This window comes from Centruroides sculpturatus, unplaced genomic scaffold (genome assembly GCF_000671375.1).
Source record: "Centruroides sculpturatus isolate CEXI.00-Female unplaced genomic scaffold, Cexi_2.0 scaffold308, whole genome shotgun sequence".
Taxonomy (NCBI): domain Eukaryota; kingdom Metazoa; phylum Arthropoda; class Arachnida; order Scorpiones; family Buthidae; genus Centruroides; species Centruroides sculpturatus.
Window position 1 is genome coordinate 42478 of NW_019384502.1, and position 12098 is coordinate 54575.

The 12098-nt window shown below is 29.8% G+C and overlaps 1 protein-coding gene across 1 annotated transcript in view; it reads left to right on the forward strand.

The window, feature by feature from the left end:
* Positions 1-4514: 4514 nt before the first annotated feature.
* LOC111622113 (solute carrier family 35 member F6-like) overlaps positions 4515-12098 on the forward strand; it is a 30992-nt gene continuing 23408 nt past the window's right edge. The window contains 2 exon segments of the mRNA XM_023364435.1: positions 4515-5027; positions 7952-8021. Coding sequence (XP_023220203.1) covers positions 4951-5027; positions 7952-8021 — 147 coding nt within the window. The 5' untranslated portion in view covers positions 4515-4950.

Below are 12098 nucleotides of genomic sequence, written 5' to 3' on the forward strand. Positions count from 1 at the left end.
CAAATGGAGACTTGGGGCTACTACCACATACAAACACCATTCACGTGCAATGTGTAGTTTTGGCTGAAAAGTGAAATATAGGGACACACGCGTCCATTTTTATATATATATAGATGAATACAAAGTCAGTAATTTTTTTTTCTCAATTTAAAATATTCTAGACTCAAACTCTTAAAAACTGCTAACTTTAATTTTTTTATGGACTTCATGTGTTCTTTATACATTTTTAAAAGTTTTTAGTTCAGTTACTTTAATTTAATTCTTTCTTTCTATTGCGTCACTTGACATCATATCATCAAAATAAGTGATGATATATTTTAAATTGCAAATTAATAATTAAAAATTAATGATAATTGAGCAATTCATTTTTGGACTTTTTAAGAAATGAATATTAATCCAAAAACATATTGATAAGGAGAACACCAATGGAATACTAAAATACAATAGTCTTGCCACAGATAAAATAACAATGAAGAAGGGAAAGAACAAGGTTGCTTACTTTCACCCTTCCTTTTTAATATCTACCTCCAAAGAAATAGTAGATAGGGCATTGGCTGATATAGATGGAATCAGTGTGAATGGATACACTTTGACTCATATTAAGTAGGCAGATGATATAGTTTTGATAACAAATACAAAAAATAATATAGAAATGTTAACAAGACTGAGTCTAGTAACAAAAGAATAAGATATTTTGATTAACATTGGAAAAACAAAAGTAATGATGTCTAGAAACAGAGAAACTTTAAAAGTACATTTAAAAGAGAAACCTATTGAACCTAATAAATTTAATTACCTGCGGACCCACATCACTCATGATCGTGTAATGTAGAAATGATAAAATACAGATCAGAAACAGCTTGGTCGTCATTTAACAAATTGAATAAAATATGGAATAACAGAACGCTTTCAAAAGAAATAAAAATCAAACTCTATAAGTTGTTTATTGTTCTAATTCTAACTTTGAAAATTTGGATTCTGAATAAACAAAGAGAGATTGGCTGCATTTGAGATGAAGTGTCTGAAAAATAAATGGAACCAAATGGATGGAACTAATAACTAATGAGAGAGTTAAAGAAGGCTTGAACTATAATGAATGGATCACTAGGAGAATAACCAGAAAATAACTACAGGTGTTTGTTAAAGCCAAAAACAGTACATTACAGAGTCCTCTGTGCAAGAATGGAAAGGAAGAGACCCAAGGGGAAACTGTGGAGAGGATGCATGGAATCATTCAGAGATGCCTCATAACTTGGGATCTAACAACAGCTAACTCCCCAGACTAGAGACTATGAGGTATGGAAGAGAAGATTGAGATTATGGAGAACTCAACCTCTCATTGATGGATGAGTTTGAAGAAGAGAAAAGAAATATTCATCATTGGCAGATAAAGCAATCATAATCATGTTATTATTCACAACTACATGTATGTGTAGAAGGCATTTTAACTGTAGATAAATCTGAATAATAGACTTAACACTAATTCAGATTGACACTTTTATCTCATTTCAGTAGTATCAAATTCTGATAAACTATGTAAACTTAATGATTACAGCATTAATTTGTGTCATTCATAAATAGGGTTACTGTACATCCAGGTTTGGTCTAGATCAGTGTTTCTCAACCTCTAACAAATCATCGCCCCCTTCAATATAGTATCGCCCCCTTCACTTCAAAATTCCAATGCCAACGGCCAAGACTAATGCCAAATTCATACTGCATTGAATAGACTAGTGACTAGTATAATGTTATTTGTTTAATTATTGTATGATATAACGAATAAAATATCTAATTATTGTTAATATAATGTTTTACTATATCGCCCAGAAAATTGTTTTCACTCCCCAAAATATAAATTGTTTCTAATCTCCCCTTCAACATGGAAAAGCACCCACTTGGGGGTGATATCGCTCCCGTTGAGAAACACTGGTCTAGATAGTCCTGGAATCATGGCAATACAAGATTACATCTGGAATTGAAAATAATCTGTGATTTTTTTTTGTGGGTAGAAACAAAAAAATTTATTGTACAGGTATCCCTTGCTTAATACGGGATATGATTAACATGTGAAATTAATTGTGGTAACCCCTTTATATATGCAGTAGAAATTTTAATTAACATGGCTTTACCAGTTGTCTTTACTTAACATAGATACTGTATTTGATTAATGCAATTTTGATATATGCCATAGCATCAAGGGATTAATTAACTGCATTAACAAGGGGTACCTGTATTTTTGAACAAAAATCCCATACAGATGTGATTTTGCCAAAAAAATGCTGAAAAAAGCCACCTTGTGTTTTATACTTGAAGTTTTGATCTCTGTAGGCTAATGAATTCCCCAATCTTCAATAGACTATATATAATTTTTATGTAGTCCAGTTGTAGAATAAAAATTTTATTGTTTAATTAAATATATAATAATAATATAATAAATAATAATTATATTATAATATTAATTAATATTTAAGATTATATATTATTATTACAGTTGTATATATTTAGTTTTTGTTGTAGCTAAGCTGATTTTACATGTTTTCATATAGAACATTTTAATGTTAAATGATTTCGTTTAAACTTTTGTTTTTCCCTGAAAAATAAGTGTTCATTCTAATTTTACATTTTTTTTTAAACTAGAATACTGTAAAAAATTGGTGCTGCATACCAAAAGTGTTGAATGGCTTAAATACATTAAATACTTTTTTTATAAATATTTTGTGCTGAAATAAAGGTGACATTTACATGCCATAAAATGTAGTATTTATAGTTGCAATGAAAATTTTATTACTCAATTGTTTGTCACAAGGATTCAATATAAATAAAGTAACATACACTGTTAATTACAAGTAGAATTTTATAATATTTAAAAATGTGTTCATAAATTGACTTTTAAGCAGTTTAGTATAGTTTTCTTTTAGTTTGTCAAAGTTACTCTTCTTAATAGTAACAGAGGCACTGAAAAAAATGCTATTAGTCAAGTTTGATATGTGTTAGCAGGTACTGTACATTAGAAATAATGTTCTTCATTATGAACAATATTCTTTCACCTGAAAAGTGTTTGCTATGAGTGCCAGTAGTAAAATGTTGATTAAATGTGAAAGTGATTTTAAATATTCTTGTAGTAACTATGTAAAATCTAATTGTTTGTAAGGATAGTATTATCTAGTGAAAAATACAATGCAATAGGTCTAAAACAAGAACTGTCATACTGGTCATTTACATAATATGCCTGAAATTTTAATTTTTCTTTAATGTGTAGATTAAATGTATTGCTTTCTGCAATTTGTATTTTGGAATTTTATTTTATAACCTTTTCAGCATACACTTTCTATAGGAAACCTTGAATTATAAGAAAGGATTAAATCATACTATATATATTCAAATTTTATTTTAAAAATATATATTTAAAATTTTATTTTAAAAATATATACTAAATTTTATTTTCTAACGTGGATTTTTTTAAATCCATAATTAGGGTAAATATCTAGGAATGACTCCAAAATTATATTAACCCTACTCATACATATTAATTAAGATTATTGTTGTTACTTACGTAAGATTAAGTTTCTCATTTGCGTATAAAAAACTATTTCTGTTTTTCTGGTGTTTAGCAGAATTTATATTCATTTTAATTTGATTTTACTTATTATAAACTTTAATTTTATTTATTAAATATATTGATATTATTTAGAAAGCACTGCTATTAATGATAATCCCTATGGATAAGTAACAACATTGTGAGCATTTGTCATTGTTGTTATTTTAGTATTTAACTACAAAATAATTTTTAATCATAATTTACTTAAATTAACTAATTTTTGAAACTGTTTGACAATACTGTATTATTTAATTATTTTTAGTTTATGGGTGTTTACAGGTATATGAAATTTCCATTTTAAATTAATGAAAGGGATACATGGATTAGAAAAGTTGGAATCATTGGCTTATAGATTAGGTTATTCTAGATTTGCATGTGTGCACTGTATAAGTCATATAATAGTGCTGCATCACCATATATTTGCGGTAATAAGCTGTGAATCTTGATGATATTTTTAGCCAGTTTTAAGCAAATTTAGTGTTTCACCGTTAATCTATTATTATGGCTCAACTATTTGTAAATTGTCATCAGGTATTTTTGTAACAAAATACCTGGTGACAATTTACAAATAAAAAGAAAGATTCTAGCTATCTGTTAGTATAGGAATAAACTTATCAAAATTTGCACAGGGATAAGAAGTGCATTTATTGATATTTTACTCTCATTAAACAATGAGTTATCTGATGGCATTTTAAATAAAATCTGTCTTATAACTCTAAAGAAATAAGTTCTATGTTATAACATTTTTCTTTTTTAACCATTTCCTGTGAAACAATATAATAAAGCATAAAGTATTGAAAAACTTTAAAAAGGCTATAGTATGTTTTCATAAAATCTATATTTGAATATTTAAAACTAAAACTGCTTTAGAATTTAAGAATTCTAGATAAGTAAATAAAAATTAAATGGGTCGGACCCGTCCGAGTAACAGACCGTACGGTCTTACCACATTCCTGGCATTAATCGACGCATTTTTATTTAGGACCCGTTATTCTATTGCACGGAACGGTGGTAAAAATACATTTCGACGTTTCACCCCTCATCCGAGTGGCCACCCAAAATTTCCCTTTCGTCGACAAAAAACTCGTTAGTTTTTATCCAGAAACGTATCGGTAGATCGATCGACGATAACGAAAACAAATAATTGTACAATCGGAGACGGACGAACTTCGAACCGATTAACAGTCACGAGACGATGAGTAATGTCTCTCCCCGTTGTATTAAGCGAAGGAGGAAGTTTCAGACTCAAAGCGTCTAACGTCATCCGACCGTCAGGATATACTTTATAGAATCGACGTGGAATGAGTGGCGATTATAAATAAAATTGAGTAATTAAAGTGAAAGAAAAAAAGATGGGTTGGACTCCTTACCAGCGGTTTCTGGCGGTGATGATGGTCATCACTGGTTCCATTAACACTCTAGCTACAAAGTAAGATATTCCTCGTACTCCTTACAAACAAATCCGATGTTTTATTTAGAAAATTATCCAAACCTGCCTAGTAATATAAGTATTAACGGTAATTGTGTCCGTTGTAAATAAAATAAGAGACAAAACGTTGGGGTATGACTTATAAACAGTCACCAGACGCGTAATGCTTAAATGCATTTTAGACACCAATTATCGGTTTTATGTATTTTGCTATAGCACCTAACATTATTTGAAAAAGTATTAAAAAATACTTGATATCTGACACTTATAATAAGCTAATACTTAGTTTATTTAACTAATTTGATTTATTGATATAAAGATATAATAATGTTAATGATAATATTTATCTCTATCTTCTAATACTGTTATATGCTGGATGTGTTTTTCTTGTAGTCTAATTATCCAGTTGATAGAAAATATATTGATGATACCGTTATCTTTGCCGGTTGGGAAGTTTTATTTATTTCTGCCAAGAAAATACTGAATATAGTTTGAGTAAAAGAAAAAGGCTTTGCATTTATATTCTTACTTTATTTAAAATGACATTAAATGAAAGTTCTTATATTAAATTTAACTATTTTTAAGGTCTTGTTATTTCTGTTTTTATGGAGCCGGAATTTTACTAATGAATAATTATAATTATAAATTGTTTTTTATATCAGGACTGCTTTGCAATACATGCATATTATTACAGTAATTGATAAATTACTAAAGACTAAATTGCTTTAAATTGTACTGTCATGAAATTTTTGAGCTCATTTCCTGTAAAAATAAATTCAGCAGTATAACCTATTGAAGTTCACTAAAACTTTTGTGTGTTGCTGATTGTAATAAATTACTGTACTGTACAACCATCTTCTCTAGCACATCATTAAAGAAAACATCTCACTAACTAGGACTTTCTTAAACTCAGACAACCATTACCCCCTATTAGTCTGAGTTAGCAGGGGGTTTACTGAACTGCATTTTCATGTGTATAAGTCATGATGGAGTATATCCTGGCATAGAACAAAAATAAAAAAGACCTTTGCATAACCCACACCTATAGAATTGCTAAATCAGCACCTCTTTCAAACTGTCTTTAAAATACAAATAAATCATGGGTAATCCAAATGAAAATGTGGTAGGTCTAATAGATTTTAATTTATAAACAAAAATTTTTTTTATTCATCTTCTCCAACTGCTTAAATATTATATTAGATAAACTTTTATTTCAGATAAATTTGAATTAACTTCTAATATTCCAATATTACATTTTTAGTGGTAATAGGACGATCAATCGGAATCGAGAAAATCTCGTCATGATTTCCGATTCTTCCAGATTTTATAAGATAATTAATTATTTGTTTTATTCAGTGATTAAAAAATTATTAAAATTACGATATTAACAATTAAATATTAGTTTATTGGAAACTTTCGTATATAACCAATACGTACTGGAAGTAGAATAAGTTGAAAAATAAACTACACCGATATAAATCCAGCAAAATTTAATAAAATAAAAACGTTTATGTTCTATATTTAATGTTCTATTTTTGGTAACTGAAGATGATTGTTGAAAAACGATTGAAAACGTTTTTATTTTATTAAATTTTGCTGGATTTATATCGGTACTACAAAGCAGCGTTTGTAACGTCCCCCATATGCAAAGTAACGTCTTTCACGGTGGACTCTAACTATATGGTCACTAGTGACCATATAAATCTAGTAATGTTTCCATTTTAGGAAAGATACTGTGACTTTAGGGTTGCCATCCAGCCGGCTTGATTGGCAATCTGTAACTATATGTACAGGGTGTAACAGAAAGGTGTGTAAAAAATTTGATGAGTTGTAGAGGGGTTAAATTGTCTGGTAAAAGCCCCAAAAAAATTTCCTTAAAATCCCACTAAAGAGAGCATCTCTCTTTAAGAACATGTGGAATCCATATATCGAGCTTTGAAACAAAACCAGTTTGTTTCAAGTAACCATAAACGGTTCAATTTGACAAATTTAATCTCTTAGTGATTTCACGTGTTGTTATTTGGCAGTTTGCTTCAATCAGTACATTTATTTTGTTTTCATTGGCGTCAATTGGCCATCCAGAACGTGTGCATCTTCAATATTGAAATTGCCAGAACGAAATTTTGTAAACCAGTTTTGGCACTGTTGTTCTGTCAATACATTTTCTCTGTACACGTCACACAATTTTTTCCTCACTTGAACAGCATTCTTACCTTTTCGGTAATAAAAGAGCAACATATGCCAAAAATGCTGCTTTCGATTTTCCATATTTGATGGGACACAAAAAATAAACAATTGCACAAAATCAAACAAATTTTTTTACAAATAAGCCTTAAAATGCTAGCTGTCAAAATATATAATGATAATACGGTTTAGAATATGAAAATAGCAGGAAAAATACAACTAAATTTAGTGGTAAAAAAACGAAATTGCTTTCCGAACAACCTAGTAGTATAGCTGTGCAGTTAATGGATATAAGTAACACTGAAGCATGTTAAGTGTTTTGCATCAGAAAAGTGCATGCAACATGTAATGGGGATTCATCCATTGAACCAGAGAAAAATTCATCAGTTGGAATTCCATAACCATTACGATTGTTTCTTGTTTTAAATCACATAAAAATTTGGAGTTTGTAAACTTTTAAAATTTGCGAACTCCAAGCTATTTATTTATGTCAATATTACTGGGCTGCATTTGAAAAAATTGTAGACCTATAAATTCCCACTGTCATTTGTTCATCTTTCCTTAACAGTTGAAAACTGGCCCTGTGTAGGTTTATAGCATGAATAAAATTCTGAAGTTTGATTGGATTAAGCAGTATGCATTATATATTTTAGACAATAAATTTTATATATTCTACTAGAATAGAACAGAGCAAATAAGATGTATAATATATGTTTAAATAATAATATTTTATTTTCTAGATGGGCAGATACAAGTTCCTCAAAGGGAGTTGATGGAACAGTTAGAAAATTTGATCATCCATTTTTACAGGCAAGTCTCTCTTGAGTGCTTTGATGAATTTTATGTAAACTGATTTCATAAGTAATTTTTAATTTTTTCAGTGGAAACTCTAATCTTATAAATTCTAATAAACTTTTATATATCAGTAAATTTAAATTATAATAAAAATATTATTTTGTAGTAAAAATTAATCTTTTTATAGCAACTGTTACTATTATTAGATGAGAATAAGTTGTATATAATTCAAAATATATTTTTAAAGCAATTTATTCAAAATATGAAAAATTTTGCATTAAAGTATATAGTTAATTAACATTATAATAGAGAATGTTTTGTTTAATAGTTTTGCTTGTATAAAGTGATTCTAATTTAAATGATATTTTTCTATTTTCAATTTGTTCATTTCAGAAGCAATTTTAAATGAGTAAATAATGAATATAATACTATAATATCTAATGTAACTTTTTGAAACTGTTATATGATTCAAAATGATAATCAGAATTGTAAAATATATCTTTTTCATTAATTTAAAAACATTTAATTAATAATTACTTTTTCAACTTTGAAGTTCTAGGAACAAGACATTTTATCCATTATAAACTTATTTAATCTTATTCATGAAATATTTAATTAAATTTGACAAAATTTCACAAAAATTTAAAACATCACTGCTACAGTGTATACTAATGCAACACATGATATTATTTCTTTTGTCTTTTCTGCCCATGTCACAGCCATTTAGCAGAGTGTTTATTTTTTATTTTTAAACATGTTTGGCATTAAATTATTTATGTTCTATGTCCATTAGTATTTGTAAATATTCCATTTGTCAAACATTAACCCGAAGATCATTAAAGATCTTCATCATGTTAATGTTTGACAAAAATAATGAAAAATGTTTGTTTTTCGGTTGAACTTTTTTCCGCTATTCAAGATTGTATGTGATTAAGTTTCACAAATTCTAATTGATAGTGTAATTTGTACTTTTTGTAAAATAAAAAATGTTTATGCTTCATTTTATTTCTTTAGAAATGTGAATAAATTTTATTAGAAATAATCTGTAAGAAATAAATATTATTTAATAATGTTGCTAATTTTTTCCGTACTTCTAATGTTAATATTGATACAATAGAATACAGATTATCTGTGGAAATGTGGACTGATGCTACCTTGGATGATTGAAAACTTGGATAAAACAGATGGCCATGGCCATGTTGGATTTAAAATTATGAATATAAAAGATTTTTATGGTATCACTTTTAAGCCTTTTTTTATACCTCAGTGAATTTAATTGTATACAAGGACATTTTTTTACATCATTTAGTTTAGATTACAGTTAATATATATAATAGTTTTATGAATAAAACTGTGTATTATTGTAATTATATTTTAATATGATTGGTTTGTCTCATCATTCATTCATTCATGGGTGTTCTGTCCTAGGACAGATTCATGGAAAGCAGTCAAATTATAGAATTCTCCTTCTCCAACATTCTCTATTTCAGGCTTCCTCTTTTATTTCTTTATAAGTTTTACCTAGTAAAACATCATCTATCAATACTTTTCTTTTACTTCCTCTGTTTCCTTGCATCAATTTTTCCTTCTAATGCCACTCGCATTAATCCTTCTCCTCGCAATATATGACCTAGCCAGTTATTTTTTCTTCTTTCTATTGTTTTTAAAAGAGATTGCTGTTCCTGGACCAAATTTAAAACATCTTCATTCTTAACCTTTTCTGTCCACTTGATTTTCTCCATTCTTCGCCATAACCACATTTCATATGCTTCAAGGTAGTTTGTTTCCTTTTTCTTTAAGGTCCAAGTCTCTGCTCCATATAAAGTTATGCTCCAGGAAAAGCATTTTATTAACTTCTTTTTAAGTGTTTGGTTCATTTTTCCAATAAGAAGGTTCTTCTTCTTATAAAAAGCCATTTTTCCAGCCCTGATTCGTTCTTTGATTTCTTTTTCACATCTGCCATCTCCCTGAATAATGCTGCCAAGATACCTAAAATGTTGAACTTGCTCTATTTTGTTTCTGTCAATTAGGATTTTCAAATCTTTGCTAATTAGCCTTCCAACTTTCATCACTTTTGTTTTAGCTGTGTTAATTTTCATTCCAAATTTTTCGCAAGTTTTGTTGAGTTTTGTTACCAAACATTGTAGAGTTTGTTCATTTGGTGCAAGTAAAGCAATATCATCTGCAAACCTAATACTTTGTATTAATTGGCCTCCAATTTTAATTCCGAGACTGTCCTCACTTATGGCTTCATTCATTAATTCCTCAAGATAAATGTTAAAAAGAGTAGGTGAAAGTGTACACCCTTGCCTGACTCCTTTTCCAATACTGCATGGTTGCTTTCTCCAGTTTTTGTTTGGATAATGGCAGATTGATTCATATAAAGTGAAGCAATGAGTCTTCTATCTCTCCAATCTGTAGGTAATCCGCACATTACCTACTAGGCACTCGGTAAAGTGAAAATAAGATCTTTGCCACAAATAAATGTACCACAAATAGGTGTGCTTGTCGCAAAAACCAATTGTTATGAAATTCAAAGTGTCACCAATCTTTAGACTGCACTAGTAAGTAAGCACAATTGGATAATGTTACCTATGGTGAGTAAAATGGCGGCTCGTCTCTGATTCCAGCAAAGAGAAGAAAGGAAACAGTGGGGATGCACATTCAAACCTAACCTAACCTATTCTAATAATTTGGTTGGTAATAATTATGGTAATTTATTAGACTAGGTTAGATTAGGTTAGAACGTGTGTCCCCACTGTTTCCTTTCTTCTATTTGCTGGAATCAGAGACGAGCCACCATTTACTCACCATAGGTAACATTAACTGCACAATTATATCATGCGATCACCAGAAAAAGTGTGATAACTTTATTATTTTTCGTCTCCGGTCCAAAAGTAGGGTATCGTCGAAGTCGTCTCAGTCTCCTCAGTTCAGATAGATACCCAAAGTTCCGAAATTCCATAGTTGGTTATCTATATAATAATTTCCCTAATTGTATTAATATTTTAAACCGTTTGATTTTTTGTATGTTTTTTAATTGGTTGATGATTGATTCTATCAACTAATTTGTTGATAGTTTCATTATATTAACTTGATTCTTTAGATCTCGAAAATTAAATAAAGAACAATATGTTAAGAACCTAACCACAAAATTACCAATATACCAGCAAAATTCAATTTAAAAACGAACGTTTTCTACCGTCTTCACCGGTCATCTTCAGGTTCGATTCCAAGATTTCAAAAAAATCGAACATTGCAATTATGCGCATGTCCGATGCAGGGCCTTAATAAAACTATTCGTGGAATTGGTTTCCTGCCTCAAAAATCCGATGTTTATATTATAGTGTAGACATATATGGTGCACATCCATTATACGTCATAATAGTGTAGACATATATGGTGCGCATCCATTATATGTCATAATACGCCCTCCACGCCGTCGCCAAAGAGTCTGTTTCCTTGAAATTGATGGCTGTTCCCTTTCTGAACGCTTTAAAAATTTCCAGCTGTTCTAGATATTTCAGGCTGGCCTGGTGTTCACACCGTTGTATTAAATGTGCATTATCAAATTCCACCGTGACGTCGTCATCAAGCGCGAAAGCGGCCAAAGCTGTATTGGAAAGGCGTTTTTAAATTGAGTACTTGTGTTTCTTGACCCTTGTTTTAAGGCAGCATGCGGTAGCACCAATATATTCGCCAGGACGATTCACCCTATGATCGTAAATAGGGATAGAATATATTCCCGGAACACAGTTCCTATCAAGACGGTCCTTATCATTTCGTAAACAAGAGAAAATGGTCTACGATCTTCTGTAAGCGATATTTTTACCAGCATACCAAGCGATTTGTTTGTAGGTGCTATGAAGGATCCTGTTGTAAGTAATAGGAACGAAGGGCTGGTTATTCTGAAGTGCCGTACTCCTAGGTTGTTGGTGGCGTGCTATAAGTGTTTTAATTAGGCACGTAGGGTAACCATGTAGTCTAGCCACATTCGAAATAGATTCCAATTCCATTTTTCTATCTTCCGCGCTTGAACAATGGGTGAAAGCTCTTCTTACTAGGGTCTTAAAAGCGGAGATCTTGTAACCA